Source organism: Scomber japonicus, chromosome 4 (genome assembly GCF_027409825.1).
Source record: "Scomber japonicus isolate fScoJap1 chromosome 4, fScoJap1.pri, whole genome shotgun sequence".
Taxonomy (NCBI): Eukaryota; Metazoa; Chordata; class Actinopteri; order Scombriformes; family Scombridae; genus Scomber; species Scomber japonicus.
The window spans coordinates 4,601,478-4,626,539 of NC_070581.1; the positions used below are offsets into that span (position 1 = coordinate 4,601,478).

The following is a 25,062-nucleotide window of genomic DNA, read 5'->3' on the forward strand; positions in this document are numbered from 1 at the left end:
CATTTCTATAAAACATACCTGCTTGATTAGAGGATCAGTGTCACCTCTGTGCGTATGATACAGATGTACAGCTGGTCCTGATACAACCAATAACAGTGCTGCTTTGCTTTGCCAGGACGTTTCAGTCACTGAGTGGCTCATGAAGTTTGTCACAAGGAGAATGTTGAAAACAGGCATTTTAAAATGTGGAAATAAATAACATGAGGTAGATGCAACAGAACAGAAAACCATCAGAGTCAATATAAATCATGTGAAATCAAAGATGCTAAACAGAGGTGAAGGAAGGAACATAAAGGGAAGCTATACTAATCACTGCTCCTAATCAGCAGTATTGATGGAAATATACATCTTGTATATTTGTGTGTAGTCTTTGATTGTACATGGTCTGTTGTGATTTAATGTAATAGTGGTGTGTTAGTCTGGTTTAGTTTAGTGTAGTTTGTTCTTAGAAATAGAAAAATAATCTTAACTTACTAGCTTTTTCCAAAGCCTTTTCAACATGGTCGTCAATTCAGTTTTTTGTGACTTCAAGTTTATGTGTGTGTGTCTGTCTGTAAGCAAATTTCAGGATCCACTCAGTGACTGAAATGTTAGTTACAGATGACTGGAAGCAGGAAGCTGTCCTAACTCCATCAACAGCTGATAAGAAAGCCATCCAACAACTCAACAGCTGTCCTATGACATTCACATGGTGTTTTGCTATTTAATTAGGTCTGCAACAATTAGTCAATGATTAGCCTACTATATATTTATTTCTGCTTTCTTTAGTCCTCTTTGACAGTCAACAGTAACATTTGAAGACATCAGTTTGGACTTTGGGAAACATTGATTGACCTTTTTCACCACTTTGACATTTTTATAGACCAAACAACTAAACAGATTAATACGGAAAATTCTTAAGATGTTAATTGATAACAAAAATAATTAAGTTGTAGCCCAGATTGAGGTCATTTATTGACCTGCAGCCACTAATGACATGTAGCACACAGTGTAGATGACCATCAAAGTGAACTAAAGACAGACTTTACACAGTAGCTTCCCCCTGTGTCCCATCTTTATGCTAAGCTTAGCCTCACACACACACACACACACACACACACACACACACACACACACACACAGATAAAGCTTGACTCCTAACTCTGCTAACACACAACACAAGCTTTTTGCCCTAAATGTCAAAGTTATCAGAAAATGCAGCCTTGAATTGATGGTTGATTGTTACTTTAAAACAATAATATACATTTTAAGAACTATTGCCCTCACAACAAAGATGGATCATTTTAACTGTGTTGGATATAATAGCACTGAGTAGAAACACACTGCCTCAACAAACCTCATGCAGCAACAAACATCATTTCCTGAAGCTGAATACTACTTCTGTGTTTTGTGTCTGTGTACAGGTTAGAACAGCAAAACCTACACACTGTAGTATGTTGATTCAACTCTTCAGTCACGTGTCATGGTCTGTTGAGGTGTTAATTATGTCAGTTTGATCCACTCAGTGTCAGCTTAGAACCACACAGGTACAACTCCTTATCCAAAACAGTGAGTTGAAATGAATGCACAACTGGAATTTTCTCATCCTCACACTGCAGCATAACTAGAAGTGATGAGGTAGAATATGTGCACACACAACATGACTGCTATAAGTGCCTATGGTGACATGTTGACACACACGCAGAATTCAGACAGGTGGATAGTTTGTCATGTCAATTCACTTTTACCAAAGTAAAGTGACTGTCACTGTTCAAACTGAGGAGCCCATTGTTCAGCCATAGTGATGATGGACTGTTTTTTACCATAGATGTTGGAAAAGTTGTATTCCAAAATATATTCTATTTTTTGAAGAAAAAAAGAAAAAAGTTCCAAAACTAAGACTCCCATTTCACTCTCTATACCTTCATATGTTTGAGCAGCTGTATTCCAAAATGTAGTTGAGTTTGTGCACTGACCTGGCTGTGATTTACTGGTCAACACAACAAACAGTTTATAATCTGCTTTACAATCCTGTTTTGTACAAAGGTGTCATTTGTTTACAGTATGTCATTTTGGAAAGTACTTTCTTTGGTGGCAGTTGAAATACAAAAGTGATTGGTTCATGGATGAGACAGAATGCATCCTGGGAAGCATCTGTGTCATGGTTGGTGATGGTTAGTGTTAGACACTGTTTCTGTTACTGGAACATTTTTATGCTTCAAAGTTTTTTTGTTTTAAAAAAAAATAAAACCATTAGATGAATGTTATTGACTACTGAAGATCATTTGTGATCACAACCAAGTGTTTTACTGTATCTGTCCATCCTGGAAACCAGAAAGATGAGAGATTGATGAGAGATGTGAGACTGAACCAAAACAATAACATTTGGGGGCTTTAAAACCAAAACATGCTGAAAGAGGCTAAAAAGCTCTATAGATAGAGAACTGCAGAGTTAGTGCTGATTCCTTGGGTTTGTAGCAATGCATGACTGTTTTCATATTACACACAGTCTTTTGATCTACTGTTAGTATAGAAATATAAAATAGTGTAGCTTTAAATTGATTCTTTTAATTGGTTATAATAATAATATTTGTAAAGTCTAATAATTATAGTGGTACATCCCAGATTCCATACACTTAACATTTGCTCAAATTGTCACTCTAAACCAAAACATATATTGAAAGAATTGTCAGACTGCATATTTTCAAATGTTTACACAATAATTCAGTGATTTATTCTCCCCAGCTTAAGACAAAGTTGCTGTTTTTTTTGTTTTTTTTCAATTTTACAGGATCACATACCATTCAGTACATTTCAATCTGATGATGGCTATTGCCAAGAGCTCAATAAATTAATTTCTTCATTAAGGCACACTCAGTAGTTCACATCAAGTAAAGCAAGCCCCCCAAAAAAACCTTCAATTAAAAAAAAAAGAAAAGCTGACCAGTCAGAAATTTCCAGAACACATTATTTATACTTGTACCTTTGAAAATATGTGGCATAATCATTTCATCTTTGTCTGTCAGAATCACTGTTTTCATTGTGAGAGGCAAGGAGAAGTGCTAATATGAATCTGCACATAGAATGGCTGGTTATAGAAATGAAGTTGGGTTCAGGTTGGGTGTGGGCAGTGATCAGTTTACTAAAAGCATTTTTATGAAGTACAAATTGTGTTTTACAAGGTGCACCAACAAGTGTATCTTACAAATAAGCATGTGTTATATTACGGTTTACAACTTTGAAGCAGGTCACACTCCTGCTGCCACCCAAATCTGTGATGTCATAGCAGTTGTTTTCAATGGGCTGCCAAGGGTTAAATACCTGCTGTGTTCTTTTTTCACTAGTTAAACTGCTTTGCTCTCTCTAACAGATAACATTTAAATATGATGCACTTTTGGCCACACTAATAGTGTCTGTCTGTGTAAGTGTGAGTGAATTTCAGGATCCACTCAGTGACTGAAATGTTAGTTACAGATGACTGGAAGCAGGAAGCTGTCCTAACTCCATCAACAGCTGATAAGAAAGCCATCCAACAACTCAACAGCTGTCCTATGACATTCACATGGTGTTTTGCTATTTAATTAGGTCTGCAACAATTAGTCAATGATTAGCCTACTATATATTTATTTCTGCTTTCTTTAGTCCTCTTTGACAGTCAACAGTAACATTTGAAGACATCAGTTTGGACTTTGGGAAACATTGATTGACCTTTTTCACCACTTTGACATTTTTATAGACCAAACAACTAAACAGATTAATACGGAAAATTCTTAAGATGTTAATTGATAACAAAAATAATTAAGTTGTAGCCCAGATTGAGGTCATTTATTGACCTGCAGCCACTAATGACATGTAGCACACAGTGTAGATGACCATCAAAGTGAACTAAAGACAGACTTTACACAGTAGCTTCCCCCTGTGTCCCATCTTTATGCTAAGCTTAGCCTCACACACACACACACACACACACACACACAGATAAAGCTTGACTCCTAACTCTGCTAACACACAACACAAGCTTTTTGCCCTAAATGTCAAAGTTATCAGAAAATGCAGCCTTGAATTGATGGTTGATTGTTACTTTAAAACAATAATACACATTTTAAGAACCATTGCCCTCACAACAAAGATGGATCATTTTAACTGTGTTGGATATAATAGCACTGAGTAGAAACACACTCATTTCTAATAGTGTGTGGTCAAAAGTGCATCATATTTGAATGTTCCTTGCTCGAGAGCAAAGCAGCTTAACTAGTGATTAAAAAATCACTAGTTAAAATTATTTTTCTAATTCTGCTCATTAATTATGGATGAATGAATTATGAGTTATGATCACATTACACACAACAACAAAAAAGGAACACAAAGATGTGACCTGGGAACGTCCAAATGATCCAAATTAGTATGGTAACCTTGTTTACATCCTGTCTGATAGCTGACTGCTTGTGTGTCTTCCTGCCACATTCTCACATCTCATTCATTCATTTGTACAATGGTAGAACTGATGGAACAAACAGTCAGGTATAAGAAGATAAAACCCAGGTTGTAATAAACCTTGATTTCCTTTTTTAAAAACATGGCTGAGTGACTGTCAGCTGCTCCCAGACTCTCCACTTCACTTCACTCCTGTAGAGAGAAGAATTACAAGGCTGTTTTACTTGGAAGGGTTAGTGACGAGTGAAACAATAGCAGAAGAAAAGGGAGAGTATATGATATGGCTGACAGGAAGAAGAAAAGCTCAGAGTTTAGGTTACAGGATGGAAAGAGGAAAAAAACACAAAACTTCTGGAAGATGTTGATACTGGATCAAAAAAACGAAAACCTGAATAAGTTACTGTAAAAGTGTGTATCAGCTCACAGTCACCTGATCTGAACTCAACACCTATATATATTTTTTTCATCGCTCATTATAATAAATCAATCAAATCAATGTTTATCCATGATACTAGTTAATGAATTCAGTAGCAGTTAATATAGCCTAACCTTACATAACCAGCTGTATTATCACCTAGTAACAGCTGTAGCAGAAACCTGCACAGCCCTGCCTACATGCCTGATGTACTTCAGCCACTAGATGGCGCCACCACCAGCACCAAGTGAGGAAATATATTTTGGAAGAAATAATGAAAAGAAATTCATTTTTTCACCACCACACAGGAACACATCCAATCCCCCTTCAGATGGCACACATATAGGCTGGTATATAAGAGTTTTATAATTTTACAAAATCTACAACCTACAATCTTTTTGAAATTGATTTCATAGAGTGTCCTCTATGACAGCAGGTGTTTCAACTCTCCTCTCAATGTGTGACACTAGAAAAACTACTTCATACAAACTACTTTTGTTTCAAGCATACTGAAATAAAAAGACAGAAAACAACACATCAACAGCACCAGCAGTCAATTGTCTTGTTTAGCTAGCCCATCAGAATAATCTGAAAGATGCTAGAATCACGTTTTATCTTAGAGTAAATATAAAAGCATGTAACTGAGCCGTGTTCAGCCAACTGATGGCTGCAGCTCCAAGCCATGAATGTGATGTATGAAAGTTGAAATTTTAAAATCATTTGAACTAATACGTTTTTCTACTTCACCTTTGGAAATGTGAAAACTGTCTACCCATACTGCCTTGCATGCTGCCCTTTCATTCATTAGGACAGTGTGTTCATGCAGCAGAGGGCGGATGCAAGTTTAGGGGTTTGGATGGTAAAAAGGTGTGTAGGCACTGAGATGAAGCCCATTTTATCTGGGGCAAGGTTAGTTGATGGTTTGGTCAATTTCACCAGCTTAAAAAAAAAAGCACTAAGGTTGAATCAATACATTTCCAGAGTTTCTAGTGAGAAAGTAGAATTAATTAGAATTAGAAATTCTAAATGAAACCAGTTTAATGAGCTTCAGATCAACTTTTAAATCCATGTTTACACAGAAGGAGGACTGTGGACTTAGTCCTCCATCACTAACATTATGAAGAGATCTACTAATGGTCAGTATGAACAGGAGGCAGACAGCTGATCTGTCCTTTATGCAAAAAGACAAAACATTTACTGATTACAGCTTTTCAATTGTGAATATTTGTTGGGTTTTTTTGTCTTGTATTATATTAAACTAATGATCTTTGTGTTTAACACAGTTGGTCAGACAAAGAAATCAATTTAAATAGGTAGAATTGGTCTGTGGGACAAACCTACGTGGCCTTTACATCTTCTCACCAGCAAATCTCTGAATTGAATCACTCCTCAGTAGATGATACTGTTTCAAAGGGCATGCGTTCACTGTCACTCACTGAGAACCAATGCTTGGGCTCATTTCAGATTCAGCACCAACACATCTGTACAAATCAAGAAGAAGCACTAGCACATGTTGACTGTGTGCATGGCTTTGCACCATTCAGCAGTGTTCCTGGTGGGACAGTAGCTTCGCGTTTGCTGGTAACCTGGTGATGTCACGGGGGGGGGGGGGGGGGGTTGCGACAACCTCAGAGGAAATGGAATTGAGGATGAGAGCCCTGCCACTAAGGCACAGCAGGGATTTGACAGGTCAGCAGTAAAGACCCAACACCAACCTGCTGATTTCTTGTTAATTTAATTTTAAAGTGATTCAATATAAAACATCTTCAAGAAAAGGATTACCAGGAAGAGTTCTGGCAGAGTGACACAGCACACAGTCCATGCTGTCCCATGGGTCAAAAGCTCTTTTTCTAAAGGACATCTGTAAACAAGTAGCCAGTTACCATGACAAAAGGCATCATGAACGTTCAGCTCCTTCACTATGATGACTTCATTAGGCTTGTGGTAATTGTGGGATGATTTAGCTTTGGGTTGATCCGTTACAATCATCTCCCTTTAACAAACAGTGAGTTGTTCCATGTTTTTTTTTCTCTGGACAGGACAAGAAAAATGAGCTGTCAGACACCAACACACTAACAGTTTATCAGTTTATCAGATGATTATTAAAGGTCAAACTGAATGTTAATGATCCTGACTGTGTCGATAGTCTGAGTCTTTCTCTTGTATTTGTCTGACTGCTCGTCTCACCTGTTACACACTTTTATTCACAACGCTGAAACAGAGTTAATGGAAACAATCTGGGGATGGTTGTTGGATACATCTCGTGATGCAGACTCTTGGACACATCATCAGTGATAGTACCCCGTGACCCCAGGTACTATCACTGATGATGTGTCCAAGAGTCTGCATCACGAGATGTATCCAACAACCATCCCCAGATTGTTTCCATTAACTCTGTGAGTGAAATATTAGAACTGATCACACAATGAGCTCCACAAATGAAATCCAAAGTTGTCCATTACAGAATCATTTTAAAAGGACCATGTCTATTTTAGCTTTATGTTTCTCAATTGTTTCTCCATTGTTTCAGAGAGTCAAAGATTTCAACTCACCAGCCTTGATTTAGTTAAGTCATCAGTCACACTCAGCATTCTAGCTGCTCTGTGGATGTGTGTTCCATCAAAACAAAACAGGCCCTATTTTAACACTCTAAGCTCATGGTCTTATTTAGGGTGTATCCAAATCCACTTGTGTTAGTTGAACAGCAGACATGGTCCCTCCCAGCACCAGCAGCATGCTTCAGAGGGGCTGTGCTAAATCTGTTCATTTATCATTGGTGTGTTTTGGGCATAACATGCAGTTCTCCCATTCCCTTTTAAAGCCAGGAGCACTTACACTTTGGTGAATTACTATTATAAATGTGGATTTTCCAAGTTAGTAAGAAACTGATGTGTTTGTATCTCAACCACAATGAGTTTTGAAGTAGGGGAACATCCAACTTGTGATGATGTATTAATCATGATGATGCTGATTCATCTGACCTCCTTAATGCTCACATAGTTTACATATTATTGTTACACAGCAGCGTTTGCCCTGCAGTGTGTTTTAGGAATAAAACATGAATTACTTCTGCTGAAAGTATGAGCTGCTATTCATAAACAAAGTAGAATATAGAATTATAACTGACCAGTGTGATGAGTGTGGGGTGTGTGTGTGAGTGGTTCTACTGCAGCAGCCTGCTGTCAACAATTGATTTGTCAACATATCACTGCTGATGCCTTCAGGTGCTGTCGGGATTTAATGAACTGAAGGAGAAACTTTTTCACACAGTATAAACAGCTGTGGATAAGGATCACTCACAGAACACACCACAGGCGCTTTAAAAACTGTGTGTGCTGGACGGGAACATGGCAACTGTGTCAGTTTTAAACTAACAGAGACACTTGCGTCCTGCTTGGTGCCACTGTGTGTAAGATAGGGCCCATTGTGTGTGTATCCATTTACTTCCTCTAAACACAAAGTTGATTTTTCTTTTCTAGAATATATTTCGGGGTTTAGCTGATTTTCTGTATTTTTGTCTTATTGTCAGAAAATCTCATGCAGAGCCAAACCAACACTGAACTCATTCTCTAACAAATATTGTGTGTGTGTGTGTGTGTGTGTGTGTGTGTGTTTGTATCCTCTGTACTGTGAACACACTGTGGGCAAAAACTCCACATTGTATCTTTTAATTATTTTGAGTGCAGGATCAAACTGAAAAGCCCAACACTTTACTGAACAGCAATAATATAAGTAAAGGATTACCTAACTCAAACAACTGACTGTTACATTGTGATCAAATGACCAAAAATTGATGGCTTGTTTGAGGAGAGCCAAAAAAACACATCTGAAAATATAGAACCTCTGTCACACTTCTCTGATGTGAAGTTGACGTTGTTTGGGAATGCAGAAAGCTTGTTTGGCACTTTTAGAATGCTGAGTCAGAACAACGTGAACCTTACTGCAAAGTAGAACTGATTTCTGGGTAAGCAAACAATAACAACAAATAATGAACACCTCATTTGACAGGAAATAACAGCTGTTGTGCTTGTTTTTCTCCCATTGCGATCAACAAAAAGCTTTACATTCCTCAATGGACATGAAGTGCGTAAAGAGAGGTGCTGTGATGCCACAAAACAAATCTTCAACATCTGTACTCTTAAATAAAGGCTACGATTAGATGTTCCATTCCAACAGCTGCAGTGGAAAACTTCTCATTTCATCTTCTTCTACACAGAACAAGAACTGTGGAATCATCTATTGTGCAAAGGGGGGGGGGGAGGGGGGGGGGCTTTTATGCCAGTCCTTCAAACATGTGCCATGTGAGATGGGAAAATAAAGTTCACTCACAAAGAAGGTGAAAAGTCAAAAACTGAGAAACCAAACCCACAGACAGAGTGTCATTAGAGAGAGAGAGGAAATCTTTGCCACCACACACAGAAGTAAGTAAAACAGCACAGAACAGATCAGTTTGCTGTTTTAGGTTTCCAGTTATGTTTATACCTTGCTCCTGAAGAGGGGCTTAGCACCGGGGCCACAGTATTCGTTGTATATCAGCTTGAAGAGGAAAAGGTGGAAGAGTGTAATGAGCGAGGCCACGCTGAACCAGAAGAGGAAGGGCAGGCCTGGATACCTGTTAGCCATGTGTTCCTCATGTGCCAAGATGGCTTTGAGGTGCAGGGTGTGACGGAGGTCCTGCAGGTGGCGCAGGTCTGTGGAGATGTAGAGCAGTGGTGTGATGGGTTGGGTCACCATTACAGGGAAAGTGTGACCTTTGATCTCTGATGTGAGCTCCACAGGCTCGTTGAGGCAGCCGGCCTCGCAGGCGTACAGCTTCACAGGCTTCTCCTGCTGCTTCACAGACACGTGAAGGAAAGGTTTCCCCTCCACGTCCACCAGCACCGCCAGGTTAATCAGGTCCTGGTTGTAGTGGATCCCTCTCAGAGCATAGCTGTTGTGCAGTACGTCTGGATCGGCCTGGAACTGAAGGTGGTTCTCTGTGAACTGCAGGCCGCCAAAGCTGAGCACCATTCCCTGCATGGCTCCGTGCGCTCCGGCCGCCACCAGTACTTTACAACCTCTCTTCTGTAGAGTCAGAGTCCACAGAGTGACCAGCTGCAAAATCTGAGCGGTGCTGCTCACTCGCTCAGGCCACAGGTTCTCAGCGTGCATGGTGGCGTGGCCGCTGAAGCAGTGGTCAGCGTAGTTGAGGCTGGACTCCAGACGAGTTCGCTCCTCCACACTCAGCCTTCGGTCCAGCAGTGGAGCCGTGGAGGAGGACAGGATGTAGTACAGAGTAGTGTTCACTGTGCGGCTCGATGGTGTGTGGGAGTCGGTGATCTTCCTCATTTCAACACCTGAATGAACAAAGACACAGAAGGTGAGTCAGGCATGTAGTATGTTTCCATGGATTGATTCTGGCACATCACAGGCAATTCCCACTCATTCTCTTCTATGAGTAAATCACTTGTTTCCATTTTAATACAACATGCTCACAACTCCACAGATACACTACACAGTCTGAGGTCAGTTGGAAGTGTCATTTCCTGTCAATGAGTAAGTTGATCTTGTAGTGTGTTGGAGGGAAAAGGGAGCACTCAAATACACAACTGTTAACAGCTTAGCATATAAACTAATGATTAGGTTGCTCTTCTCACATGATCAGTTAATGATGGCATGTGGGGCACCTGTGGCTCTCCACAAGGTCTGCTCAGGCAAGTCATCCTCAGATCAGAAGATGGTAAATAGACTGTACTTATGAGGTTTAGTCTAGTAGTCTTACAACCACTAAAAGCTCTTTTACACTACATTCACACACATTCATACTGTTGGTGCAGCCATACACCGCGGAACCGGGGGGGCCAGGGGGGCCATGGCCCGGGTAACTTCTGTGCTCTGATTATTTTATGAATAAAAGCTGTAGTAAAAAGTTGTATCTGTGTTTTTAAGAGCCAAGTCACCACACACCTTCACTGCTGCCGATAAAAAAAACTGTCACCGAGTGCTGCATTTTGATTTGAATTTGTGAGCCTATCAAGTGCATTGTTTATCAATACGTCATGTGTGAATGTCCTGAGCAAACGGCTGCTGGCACCTGCCAAACCGCTGGCTGCGTCTACAAAAATCAAAAATGAAGAGACAAAAGTCCATATCTGATTTTTTTACAAATAAACAAAGAAAGCAAAATGATCAAACTCCAGCTTCCACTGTGGCACTGGTCCCAACAAAAGACCCGGAGCGTCCAACTCCATCCTCTCCCCCAACACAGACCCCGCCGACCTGCCAACCTGCGGCAAGTTGCTCCCCTCCGGCTGGTTCAACACAAGCTCCTGAGAGCCACTGCACAAGTGAGTGCTGCAGGTATCTGACTAAGCCACACCAACCACACGACCCTGCTGTGCTGATAAAAACAAAAAAGGTACAGGGGACTGGGTCATCACAGCGAACACGATCCGTTCAGTATCAGTGCTCTGCAACGTTAAACATCTGTAATATTATCTGTTTCAATCCCCGCCCCCCCCCCCCCCCCCCCCCCCCCCCCCCCCCCCTTGACTTGAAATTATGGCCCCCCCCCTTGTCCAGATGCGTTCCGCGGTCCATGGGTGCAGCCATCAGGAGCAATATGGGGTTCAGTATCTTGCTCTTTGAGTGGTTGTAACACTAACAAGGTACTATACAAAATATAAATACAAATGCAGTCTCACATTCAGGATGAACAGCAGCAGTGTTTCTTCTGTGTTCATTCTGCAGCAGCACAACACCAAACAGTGCATCACATCACAGTATCTACGTCAGAGATACTGTCATTATAAGAGTGGCTTAGCTCCTTTGAGGAACAGGGCAGTGTGTAATGTGTGTTGAGTGAATGCAGAGAGCAGGCAGCAGGAAAGTGAATGTGAGCAGAGCAGAGTTAAAGATTAGCGCTGTTTTTAGTCTGGCTCTAAATATACAGTATAGGCTAATGTCCTGGCTGCTAACCAACGCTAGCAGAGCAGCATTTCATAAATGAAACCAACTGTGAGGTGATGAACTGTTCTCAGACTGTGTTACCTCACTCAGTCTGCCCCCTGCAGGATGCATGACAAACAACATGCATCCCTCAGTTTGTTCTTCTCATACAGGCAGGAGACTGTAAGATGCAGTTAACCTTTCAAAATAAAAATCACATAAATGACATAAATAACACAAACATTCTCTTCTGTGTTCTGTTGTCATTTCTGTTCACACTGAGTTTCTGAGGTGGACTCATTGCAAAGCAGCAGTGTACACCTGTATGAGAAATAAACCATGTTAATGTCAGTCATTGTGCTGGCTCTAATTAACAATAGCTGTATGTACAATTCAGGCAGTTTGTCAGAAAATAAATACTGCAACTCCTCAGAAGCCAGGGCCCCAAAGGGCCCCTGAGGTTAGCCCCGAAGTTAACAGTGACTTCAGCCCTGGAGCAGAATATGCTGAGCAGGAAAGGTTGCTGATAGACACAGTGAACAGTTAGTATCTGATACAGATAACACACAGCTCCTCTCTGTACAGACAGATATAAATGTCTTTACTACTGGAGTTCACAGGTCAGGTTCTGTTTGGTATGGAACTAAATGTGTCTATTACAGTACATTAATGCTCATTTACTGACAGGTAGCATCAAATGTAGTCCAATCAATAAACTTACTTACTAATATACTTATTTAAACTGTGAGTTTCTATTTTATAACCAAATGTTGACAGTTTCTGACTATTTATTTAGGCAATGTTCTGGTATGGCTGCTTTTGTTTAGATATTTACATTTGAGAACATTGCCTTCTTTTCTGAAATGAAAATCATGTTGATACTTCTCAAAAGGTATGAAAAAATGATTGTATTGATATCAGCACAAGAACTGAAAATCATATAAAGTAATAGCCACTCTTTGACTTGAAGTGAATTGTCTCATGAACTAGATATAAAGGACAACACTGCATGAAGTCTGTTTGTTTTCCAGTTGTCTTTTAGAGCCCAGCTAATACTGGATACCAACAACTATGGACAATTCAAAGATGACAAAATCCAGAAACAATGTCCTGTAATACATGTCAACATTATTACCATTATTATTATTTAATACTATCTATATTGAAAATAATTGTTATGTGCAGCTCTATTATACACAAGTCCAACATACACATCCTCAATAAGCTAATGTATCAATCTGGCTCTAAACAACACCTGTCAACAGCTGTTTGGTTATAGTGTCACCCTGTGGAAAACAGAAACCTACCAAAATAAAAGTCTGTATATGTTATGTAAGTAGACATGTCTTTTTTTTTTTTTTTACCATATTTATCTTTTAGCAGATGATATACATTTTTCTGACAGCAGTGTGTTTAGACACCACACAGACAAGGCTGAAAGAAGGCAAGCAAACACCAACCTGTTTACACACCATGCTGAGTATAAGCTATACAAACAAGCAACAACTATGTTCCAGTTTAAACCAGATTACACTGCTGTGTCCGTCTCTGTCATAGATGTATAAAGAGCTGCAGGTCTGTGTGTCATAATGATCAAGGTTAACTATAAGGAAATAACATTTTATTGATCTCATTCACTTTGTTCTCTCTAACTTGCTACAGCAACAACCTGCAATCATATGCATTAACTGAACTGTTACATCACTACTTTTAAAATCAGGATCTCAGTTTTTACAGCCCTACCTCTGCTGTAGTGTTAGTTACTGTCAATTCTAACTCTGATCAAAAGCACACCTCACTTTAATAGTTCTGAATGTTGTTCCACACATTTGGAGCAGACACTGGTTTCTATTCATGTCAACATGTGTGATAGTGAACTTGAGGAGGACCTGTGTCACCTGTCACAGTGTATGGGATCTGTAGTACATGCATAGGACATGCGTAGTACATGTGTAATACATATGTAGTACGCATGTAGTACGTGTGTAGTACATGTGTAGTACGCGTGTAGTACATTTGTATTACGTGTGTAGTACATGTGTAGTACGCATGTAGTACATGTGTAGTACATGTGTAGTACATTTGTATTACGTGTGTAGTACATGGGTAGTGCGCGTGTAGTACATGTGTAGTACATGTGTAGTACATGTGTAGTACATGTGTAGTACATGATGGACTGAGCCTCCTATCACCTCAGCTCACCTGAAATGAAGAGGTCCATCCAGGCCTGCTGGTGATCTACCACCAGCTCATCCACGCTGGCCCTCAGCAGCTCCCCCAGCTCCTTTTTGGCTCCATCTCGCAGAGTGCTAAAGGTCTCCTCCAGCTTGGAGGACTCGATGGGCTCTGAGGTCCACACCACTGACAGGATGTTATCTGTGTACTCTGATTTAGCAGAGACCTGGATCCTGCTGTTCAGCTTCTTGGTGGCCACCACCACCAGCACCATCCGATTATTCTCCACAGGCACTCTGCCTGAGTACAGCGTCACCTCCCTGTCCTCCACTTTGTCCACAGTGGTGGAGAACTTGCTCCCGAAGGGCGGGCTGTCATAGGAGGCGTCCAGGGAGGCGGGTCTGTCTGACGGGTTGTTGATGTGTATTCGCTGCAGATACACGTTAGTCCGGCTTCTGTGAGCGATGAACTCCTCTCTAATGGTGATGCAGTCCCGGGCTGACTGCAGGGCGGCACAGCGGACCGACAGCACAGCTCCTTTCCGGAACCAAAGCATGGAGGCCTGAGCCTCGGCCCGGGTACCCTCCAGATGGATACCCACTCTCGGGGAGAATTCGGTCTGGTGGACCGGAGCTGATCCGGGCTGTGAAGAGGACGCGACCCACAGTTTGTTAGAGTCCATGTCAATCAGAATATGTCCATTACCAGATACTAAAGGTGTGTGAAGCTCCTCCTGAGGCGTGCTGTAGATCCCCTCTCCTCGGTCCACCAGCGACTTCCACCTGTGGATCTCAGCCAGCAGACACTGTCCGGCGGCCCCCCCGGGCCCTGCCGGACCCCTGAGGAGCCTCCAGCTGCGCCATGCACCCAGGTACCAGGATGAGATGAGGAAGAGCAGCAGCCCGATGAGGAGTCTGCGAGCCCAGCTGCTAGATAAGAGACCCGGCAGACCCTTCAACCTCTGCTGGAGCCACATGCTGTGTGAAGGATGAGAGCAGCTGTGAGTCAGGACCAAGAGTCTCTACTAAACCATATTCAGCACGACCAACGCTGCGCTGCTCCGCTAGCTTGTGGCTAACTTAGCTGAGCTGTCAGAGAGCTGTAGTGTCCCGCATGCTGGTCTCCTTCAGCAGGTTAGGTGTGTGTGTGCGCGCGCGCGCGCGTGTGTGTGTGTGTGTGTGTGTGTGTGTAGCAGACGCTGGTTATTCGTGGTTTGATTCTTCTTCAGGTTAAAGTAACACAGTCTGTCAGATCACTCAAATCGGGTAGCGACAGCTTCTACACTTCTGGTTTGTCACAACTGCCGTAAAGCAAAACAGTACAAGGCGGCGACCGGAAATGTCGCAAACATGATGAACGTGTCGTGGATGTATTATAAGAGCTGTTATAATGCATCCATGGAATATATTTAGTTAAGGAATGTATTACATTATAATAATATAAAATATAATAACAAAATACTTTATTATATTATAATACATCCATGACTTTGATAGCCTATCAGCAGTCTAGGCTATATAGGCTAGATAGGGGAACACAGCACTTAACATATTGTGAATAATAATATGGGAAATCATATATTTGATAATAATATATCACTTTTTTCCTTAATATTGGCATCCAATTGATCAGCGAGTGTTATAAAACACGTACTATTAATTTAATTTGGCTCTAAACCTGAAAATCTGCATGTCTCTATTTTAAATATGGCTTAAATAGATTCACAGACATGAAGAAAATAACTTTTACTATAACTCGCTGATTTCATGTCATTCTACATGAAATCAGTCCCTACAAATATATTGGGAGATGAGCTGTGGGGGTCTGTGGGGGTCATTCTGAATGGTGGTGATATCACCCTTCAGAGCATGCAGGTTGTGTAAGCTAATAACTATAGCTATGTCTTCAATATCAACCTCGAACATTTATTTACCAGTGTTTATTTGAAAGGAATGTGGCCATTGTTTCATAACCTTTCATAGTCATATGTTGATGTCATTCTTAATCATAAACATAAAAAATAGCATAAACCCAATGAGTCCGTTTGATCATTTACCTTCATTAACAACAGAGTGCATTTTCTGGAGGAAATGATGTGTGATTGATAAGTAGACAAATGTACTACTGGCTACAGAGAGTAAATGTGTAACAGACACAATGACAGTGAGAAGTGATGAAAAAGGCGTTTAAAGTGGAACGTAATTTAAGAGTAATAGTAGGAGAGTTATGAGTGAAATATGGGGAGTGAACGCTACGCAGTGTTTCCACTATGAGCTTCCTCAGCAGGGGGCAGGCTTGTACCTGGACCACCGTAAACAACAATATGTCATTCAAAAATAAGGAGAAAAAAAGCGCACATTCTTACAAAACAAACTTTAGAACATATGTATTTGCATTTATTCATACACAACATGAACCCACAATTTAAGAGGCAAAGTGTAATATTTTAGTTTAAAACATTTAAATATGAACTAAAATGTCCATGATTGTCTTTCACTATGTGCAGCAGGAGGTAACAGGTAGAAAGTTCATCTCTAAACAGTGCTGCATCACACTGCCTTAACAGAAAACAAAGCAATCAAACTGATGATGTAGTCTCTGATTGTCTGGTGTAACCATAAACATATATACTGTAACATACACAGAGCTTCATGGAGCTCTGCGCACATCTCTTCCCTCGCTTCCACACTCAGCTCACAGCTGCTAAAGGAATTTAGCGGAAGCGCTGTACTACGTGCAAGTGCTCACGTCCTCACAACAGCTTGCTCATCATTCTCAAACAGACTTTCTTTTCATTTTTGAAGTGGGCGTTGCAGATGCAGGTTTTAACCTCTTGATAGACAGACAGATAGATCTATGGCAGGAGCCTACAGTAACGCCAAAAATAATGACTTCACTTCAACTCCTACTGTAGTTTCAGTTTGTTGCTTTGAAAGAGAGAGATTAACAGGAGGGAGAGGAACACCGAAGGGGGGGGGGGGGGGGCTTCAGACTAGAGAGAACCACATTTTAACGCAGTGCAATGAAACTTTCTTGGAACATTGGAAAGAAGAACTAAAAGCGAGTAGTAATAATAATATTATCTGGCCTTAGAACGACAGTTCAGAGATAGGTGGCAGAGACAGATCCAAGCAACCAACCACAGGCTCATTGACCATAAACTGAAAACTGAAAAGGCACAAAAGTCATGGCAACCACAAGAAAACACACTGTGGCCACTGTTTAAATGTTCCTAGAAAGAGACAGAGCATATCTTGCTGCCCAATGTCAACATGCCACAACCTGTGGACACACACACACACACACACACACGTGTGTGATGTGATCTGAAATGTAGCTAATTGCGGAGATGGTTTGAGTGAACTCTGTTCCTATAATGCTGTTACTGTACCATCCAGTCATCCTAACAAACCCCATCATCAGCATTCTCTCTCTTTCTCTGAGAGAGAGAGAGAGAGAGAGAGAGAGAGAGAGAGAGAGAGAGGAAGGGGTGGGGGAGAGACACAAAGAGGGGGAGAGAGGAGGGAACGTAACCCTGCGTTGTTGGCTTCCTTGGACCGAATCAGTGGAAAAGTGTTGAGTGTTTCTTACTCAGCGGCTCCGTGGAAGGATTTTACTCTTATTTCGCAAAAATGAAAGTGTCACTCGTGCTGTTGTTTTCAGGGTTTTTGGTCTGTGCACTTTCCCCTCCGACGAAATGTGCAGAGCAGCGCGTCCCCGAGGGTAAGTTAGGAGACTAACGTTATGTCTGCAGCCTACCAACACACTGCTTTAACTCAACTACACACTTCTAACGTTACATCATAATGCCGTTTAATCAAGTCTATGTTACCCATCGCAGCCGTTTGGAGCACGGATGGAGGTTTGGGCTGTTAGGAGAGACCCCAAAACTCAGAAAACGTAGTTTGGTCGATCCTACCGACCAGTACATGAGTCATGTCCTCCTTCCATAGTGCGTCTCTCTGGATCAACCTGTAATCACAGCTCTTACTGGATGATACAAATACAAATGTGTATTTTGTAGCTTGAATGTTGCTTGTTTTATGATTCTTTATACATGAAATAAATAGGGCTTTAATAGTATGACCCATTAACTTAGAAAACTACATATCTGTGCTTAGTAGCTTCAACTCGCTGACGTGGACGCGGCTCCATGAACCCAGCTGGTGGGCTGGTAGTGTTAGTTTTGCTGTATGCTTCATTAACGTAGTGGAGCAATTTTGAATGGAGTTTATGTACTCTTAAAGAACAAAAAAAAAGAGAATCGGTTAAGACGGTCTTTCTGTTTGTAGTATTTTTCCAGTTAAAGAAACCCTCCTGCGGTCGTAAGTAGGACGGAAGAATTTTAGTTGGTGAATAGCACTTGAGCAGTCTTCCTCGGGACGTTTCTAGAAAAATCTGCCAGTAAACAGGACTAAAATCACTTAGTATGAGAAAGCTTTGAATATATTTTTTACTGAAAACTGGTTAATGTGGCGGGTTTGTTATGTCTTGGAGCGATGTTTCAGCTCTAAATGAATGGGAGAATTTTTCAATGTTCCATTTAAGTCAATTATTCTTCCTTTCTTGAACTGTACTTTTAGTATAGTGTCCAATGTAACATTTTTTCCACACTGGCCCACGTACTGGCCAGTAGATGGGAATTTCAGTGGTCCCTTATATGTTCACTGTGAGCTATATTCACCAATAGGAGTGGCAAATCACTATAAACTCAATGATATCTCACTGGAAACTGATCTATAACGTCAGTAAAACAAACAATGTTCCTGACATCAAAATGTTGACTGAACCTGAGAAAGAATGGGTGCCGTTTGTAAAGCTGCTCACGCTGAAAATAACAGCAACATTTTGTCACATTTAGCTTCAAACAATGTTTAAAAAACTGGTGTGAATTTTTGAGAGTCACTTTTTTGCACATTTACAACAATATTTGTCAACTTAGAGATATTTTAAATATTTAAATCCAAATGCTAAATCTAAATCTAAACGTTACATTTAAATATTAAATCTAAATCTAAATGTTAAATCTAAATCTAAATGTTACATTTAAATGTTAAATCTAAATCTAAATGTTAAATCTAAATCTAAATGTTAAATCTAAATCTAAATGTTAAATCTAAATGTTTCGAGTGAAACTAAATATTTAGCTAATATGCAAATTCAAATGCCGGTAACAGGAAGTACCAAATTAAAAGCTCGAGGAGGTCAGAGTGTGTTTATAGTGGCAAATAACGAATAAACCCCATCTTATCCGGGGAAATGGACTCTTGGACATGGATTATCGTGATAATAACTACCTAAAATAACAAACAAGGTTGGAGAAACTTTATTTGAAGAGTACTGTGAGTTTCTGGTCTCACTTTTATGAATGGTGCCGGACTTATGACCTGTAGCCACTACAGCCATCCACAAGGGGGCTCACTATGACTGATCTGTCATCCTACACCCTCGCTCCTCCACCCGGTACACTGTAGTGATGGGAACGGCAGTTCTTTTTACTGTACTGAATCTTTAGAATCCGTTCATTAAAATGATTCGTTCAAAAGATTCGTTCACCGAATCGTTCAGTGCTCTCCAACTCCCTGAACTGATAAACAGCCAAATATTCCGTCATTCAGTTCATGATTCAGCCCTGAGGTTGACGTTCACTGTTTACTGAGGGACGGTGCGTTCAAGGACTACATTATACAATCATTCGCGGGAGACGCAGCGCTGCTTATACATGCACTAAAAATATTACAGTGAAAGTGTCCTCTGTGCACAGTAAAATAACATAACATGATGCTACACTGATGTTAGCAACACAGCGCTAATGTTAGCAGTACATGTACTGAACGTGAATCAACTCCTCAGCCCTCAGTGCCCTGAGTAAGATTCATTGAACGACATGCTGAGGATGTGAATCTCGTTCACGTACTGTGCTGAAAGTGGGCTGAATCATGAACTGAATGACGGCGAATAACGTTCGCGAACGAATCATTGAACGACATGCTGAGGACATGAATCTCGTTCACGTACTGTGCTGAAAGTGGCGCTGTGTCAGACTCACTCAGAGTCAGTCAAAGTGTTGTCGTTCACTGAGTGATTCGTTCGCAGTGAACGAGTGAGTGAGTCGCGGCAGTTCCACTCCCGACCGGCAGCCATGCTCGCGGCTGAGCTCAACTGAACTGAACTGAGAAAGGAACAAATCAGTTCATGAAGTGATTCAGTTCACTTCGTTCACTCAAAAGATTTGTTCGTTCGAACGACACGTTAGCGAACGACACAACACTAGTACACTGTACTGTCGGCCATGGTCGCGCAGCAAACATGACTGAATCTGCTTTAGCTGAGAACATCGGCGACAGCGACAGCAACTGCCTCACTTACCGGTGTGAGTTTTACTGTTTATAGAAACATATGTGCTTGTGCTACACATAAAGTGCATTGGTGCTATTAGCAAATCTCTACTGGCTACCGTTAGCTAGTTTAGTTAAGTTAGCCTTGACAAGCATCCAATGATACGTGATTTGGAAAACATACTTACCGAGGTGGCCTGTGGTGGCCCTGTGGCGGTTGCTGTCGCTGTCGCTGTTGCCGTCACTGTCGATGGGAGCGTACCTATGTTCCCCGGGTCCTATGTTCCCCGATCGCGGCTAACTCCGCTGTTAGCTCGGCGGCTAACTCATCTGCTAACTCGGCGGCTAACTCAGTTTACTGGCTAACTGTAGACGGGATAATCCCTATGTTCCCCGGTCACATACAAAGCGGGGAACATAGGGATGATCCCGCTGTCGACATACTCTGTATTGCCGCCAGAACGGCTCTGCCGATGTTCTCAGCTAAAGCAGATTCAGTCATGTTTGCAGCGTGATCATGGCCGACAGTACAGTATACCGGGTGGAGGAGCGAGGGTGTAGGATCACAGATCAGTCATAGTGAGCCCCCTTGTGGATGGCTGTAGTGGCTACAGGTCATAAGTCCGGCACCCTTCATAAAAGTGACACTAAAAACTCACAGTGCACTCCAAATAAAGTTTCTCCAACCTTGTTTGTTATTTTAGGTAGTTATTATCACGATAATCCATGTCCAAGAGTCCATTTCCCCGGATAAGATGGGGTTTATTCGTTATTTGCCACTATAAACACACTCTGACCTCCTCAAGGTTTTATTTTGGTACTTCCTGTTACCAGCATTTGAATTTGCATATTAGCTAAATATTTAGTTTCACTCGAAACATTTAGATTTAACATTTAGATTTAGATTTAACATTTAGATTTAGATTTAACATTTAGATTTAGATATAGCATTTAAATTTAACATTTGGATTTAAATATTTAAAATATCTCTAAGTTGACAAATATTGTTGTAAATGTGCAAAAAAGTGACTCTCAAAAATTCGCACCAGTTTTTTAAACATTGTTTGAAGCTAAATGTGACAAAATGTTGCTGTTATTTTCAGCGTGAGCCGCTTTACAAACGGCACCCCATAGATCACAGACATCAGCCAGGATCAGTCATTGATCCTGTCCTGTCCTCTGTCCTCATGATGCAGCTCTGCTCTGTCTCACATCACATGGCTATACACTGGGGTGTGTATGTGTAGGGAAACGGGGCTTCCGAAACGCGTAGCAGCACGTTTGGTGGAATCGCAAGCATTTATTAGAGTGGCCTTAATCAGCAAACATAAACAGGCATACTCACAGCAGACTGCTATTGTTTCAGCTCAACCAGTGTGCTGTGTGATGAGAGATGGACAAAACACTTCTCTACATGTTTCTCCTTATTAAGCAGGCATGTGTGTGTGTGTGTGTGTGTGTGTGAGGATGCAGTCACACACAGGGCAGAGGAGAGGACAGAGAAGCAGCGACCATAAATTATAAAACAGAATAGAAAATGAGCTATTTAAATTAATATCAATGGAGATATTGCAGCAAAAATAAATCGATGTACACGTCTTTTCTTCTGCTTTCTATTTATTCTATTTATTAAATTCTCAGTGAAGTTGACGGTTTCAGTGCAATCATGTCAGTTTATTGTTAAACTGTAAAATATGTCTTATATAGAACATATCAAATATATCACAAGAGTTTGATAACCACATTTGAGGGATCATTGCAAACAATGTGCGTTTATGCATATAGAAGATTATCAGTTGATACATCCATATCAGATTTTTTTTTTACACTCAAAAATCCAGTCTGACATCATAGTTCAAATAAAACTGGCCAAGCATTTGGTTTTTACCAACACAACTCAATTACTGCCTCGTCCAACCTGCACACATTACTATACAATATCAACTAACATTTATGACTGCAATTTAGTTTTATGAGTGTACAAGTCATATCATTATAATAAGGCCAGTGAAGCATACACACACACGCACATACACACACACACACATTTACGATTTATAAATTGCATCACTACAATGTATGCCTATGCTTACATATACACACACACACTCACACACTGGCACACTAACAGATAAAAGTGAGCCCTTTGCCTAATAATTTAAAGTGTCATAAAGTCTAAATACTCATGCAACACTAATAAGTGAAACCTACATGAATCCTTCAGTCCACTCACAAGTGGTGCAAGAGTAAGAATATTGCACCAATCAAAGCACAGGTATTTATGCCCATTCTTCCTCCTGGTTTTATATGTAGCAAAGTCTTTCATTACAGCTGGAAAAGATTAGGCTTTAAAGACTGTGTAAAGTGAATTCAGACATTTTCTTCTACAGACATTAAATAGGTCATAAATGTATTTCTAAAAAAGGTGTAAAAAGCATTTCAACCATTTAGATTTGAATTGTGGAGCTAGGCTTCACAAACTGTGTTTCAAGATTTCTGTGTTCAGGATTTAGTGGGCGGGTCTGAAAATGTGATTAGCATAAACCCGCCCCTGCTGCTGTAGAGGTATAAATACATTCAGCACATTACTACTACTACTACAGTCTACAGTTAGCCATGTAGCTGAGTTAGCTGCCGAGCTAGCCACTGAGTTAGCAGCAGAAAGCATGTTTCTGGTAGAGGTGGTGACTTTGATTGACAGGTGACACTTGGTAGGGGGCAGGGTCTCAGCCAGGCGGGGAGCCGGTCCTCTGAAATGAGGCCAACGCGGAAGTAACTTAGAGCTGCATTCTATCAAAAGGCCACCAGGGGGCGACCGTTTTGTGTTCAAAAGGACTTCCATCTCAATACGATACAATTGTCAATGGAGAATTCACCAACTTCTCACTTGATTTCTAACCTCAGTAAATGTTTTCAAAATGTGTTTATGGTCTCAATCGCTAGTTTAAAGCCTTCTTCAATGCAGTATGATGTTCATTGGTGAAATTTTGGCCTCCCTGATTTTATATTTGACGATAAAGCAGGGTATGCATTGGGGCGTGGCTACGTCCTGATTGACAGGTTGATTGACCAATGTCCTCGAGATCCAGCCCTCGCAACCAATCGCAACCTCCCTGCTTCGCTGTTGGCTCCACCCATACTTCCACCCATGACTCCGCCTCATGGCCATATAAGTAGAATCCATGTTCTTTTTTTCCCGGCATGCACCTGAATTTTCAAGATGGTGCTGCCCAGATCCGAAACTATTGGCTTCCAAGCAGCAGTCCACAAACCAATGGGTGACGTCACGGATGTTACGTCCATTTCTTTTATACAGTCTATGGTTTTAGTGATCTCGGCGGGCACTCCCACAGCGTTTGGAGCAGAGAAAGAGGCTGAGTTTTACACAACTTTGAAGCCTAATTTCCTATATTTGGTGATTTTTTTAATCATTCAAATTTGGCAGGGTGGTTAACAACACACTTTTCTGTGGTATGTCAAACTCAAAACACATATTTATTCTTACTTTACACGGACTTTAACAATGTCGCCTTCCAACAACATGTTAAGTCATGCATAATTCTGTTTTAATTTAATTAGTTTTGATCATTTTCCCAGCATGCTCACCTCAGCTAGCCACTTTCAAACTTCCAGCTCCAGCATCACATGTTGACAAACAGTCACTGAACGACAAATCCTCTGAATAACAATATGTTCCTGCCATGAACTGAAGCCCAGAGAGTTAAACAAGCTTCATAGAAACAAAGAGAGATGATAGACAGTTTTAAAAAGAGTGAGCCTAAAAGTTTAAAGGCACAATTGAACACAAGGACAGATGTTTCACTTCCTTCAAAATCCAGACACAACAAATAGACCACAAACATATGAACGAGGCAGGACTTTTATTTTTGTCCACCCTATGTCTTCTTTTTTTTGAGCCTCATGGTTCCTTCCACGTGAGTTGGGCTGGGGGCACGGCTTGAACCCTGGTTAGACATGCATTTAAATGCCACTAATGCTGATTTCTCCTGAGAGGGCCAAATTCATGGCTGGGTAGGCATGGCACTGCATGGTTCTTACATAATGCCAGGTGCAGCCATGACAGGGATTGGTTACTGGCCCGGACCATCTTTCCCCACATAAACTTTTACTGGTTATGTCAGAATCTAAGTTTTCTGTGTGAGGAAATGAGATTTTTCCTTCAGTATGTGTACAGTTTATGGTTTAAACTCACATTAATGTTTAGACTTGCAAGGGCATACCAAGATGATGTTCATAAGTCATCTTGTGGTTATATCATAAATTGATAATAAAAAATCAAACCATTTCTAAAACATGTGCACAATCACACATATATCACAGAATCTAACAATCATGGCACTGTTGAGTTGCTTCATGTCTAAAGCAAAGGAAAGAGACTGCAGTATCATGTTTCTGAATTCCTCCATAATGCTGTGTCTTCCAGATAAACTCCTTGTTGTGACTGTTGCAACCAAAGAAACTGATGGCTTCAGGCGCTTTTTGAGGTCAGCTAAACACTTCAACTACACTGTCAAGGTAGGAACTCCTGCAGCAAGATTACAGTTTGACGTTCCTTTCCTGCCGTTGGGCCATGAAAGCCTCTTTGTCTATTCTTTATAGGATATAATAAATATGTGTAATAAATGCATATTTTTGTGTAGCATGTCTGTCATTGAACAATATCTATATGATATCTTTGTATTTAGGACTTTGACTCTTTTTGTCAAAAGTTAATTAAAGTAAAAGTTGTCAAGTTACATACAGCAGGGTATAGAAAGTATATTTGTCCTCAAA

At 40.8% G+C, this 25,062-nt stretch overlaps 2 protein-coding genes across 2 annotated transcripts in view; one reads left to right on the top strand and one right to left on the bottom strand.

The window, feature by feature from the left end:
* Positions 1–3,662: 3,662 nt before the first annotated feature.
* Positions 3,663–15,169, bottom strand: kiaa2013 (KIAA2013 ortholog). Its single transcript, XM_053318336.1, has 3 exons — positions 13,958–15,169; positions 9,311–10,164; positions 3,663–4,605 (listed from the first exon to the last, which is right to left on the bottom strand). Exons 1-3 carry the CDS (start codon positions 14,904–14,906, stop codon positions 4,600–4,602), a joined length of 1,809 nt encoding a protein of 602 aa, XP_053174311.1. The 5' UTR covers positions 14,907–15,169; the 3' UTR covers positions 3,663–4,599.
* Positions 15,170–17,460: 2,291 nt separating this feature from the next.
* plod1a (procollagen-lysine, 2-oxoglutarate 5-dioxygenase 1a) overlaps positions 17,461–25,062 on the top strand; it is a 36,363-nt gene continuing 28,761 nt past the window's right edge. The window contains exons 1-2 of the mRNA XM_053318359.1: positions 17,461–17,653; positions 24,713–24,804. Coding sequence (XP_053174334.1) covers positions 17,563–17,653; positions 24,713–24,804 — 183 coding nt within the window. The 5' untranslated portion in view covers positions 17,461–17,562. The remainder of the gene's footprint in view (positions 17,654–24,712; positions 24,805–25,062) is intronic.

Excerpts from the sequence above, each read along its gene's own strand:
- kiaa2013 (XM_053318336.1), bottom strand. The coding sequence starts at position 14,906 with ATGTGGCTCCAGCAGAGGTTGAAGGGTCTGCCGGGTCTCTTATCTAGC. Across the intron at positions 10,165-13,957 it reads GATGGACCTCTTCATTTCAG|GTGTTGAAATGAGGAAGATC; the intron begins GTGAGCTGAGGT and ends TTGTTCATTCAG.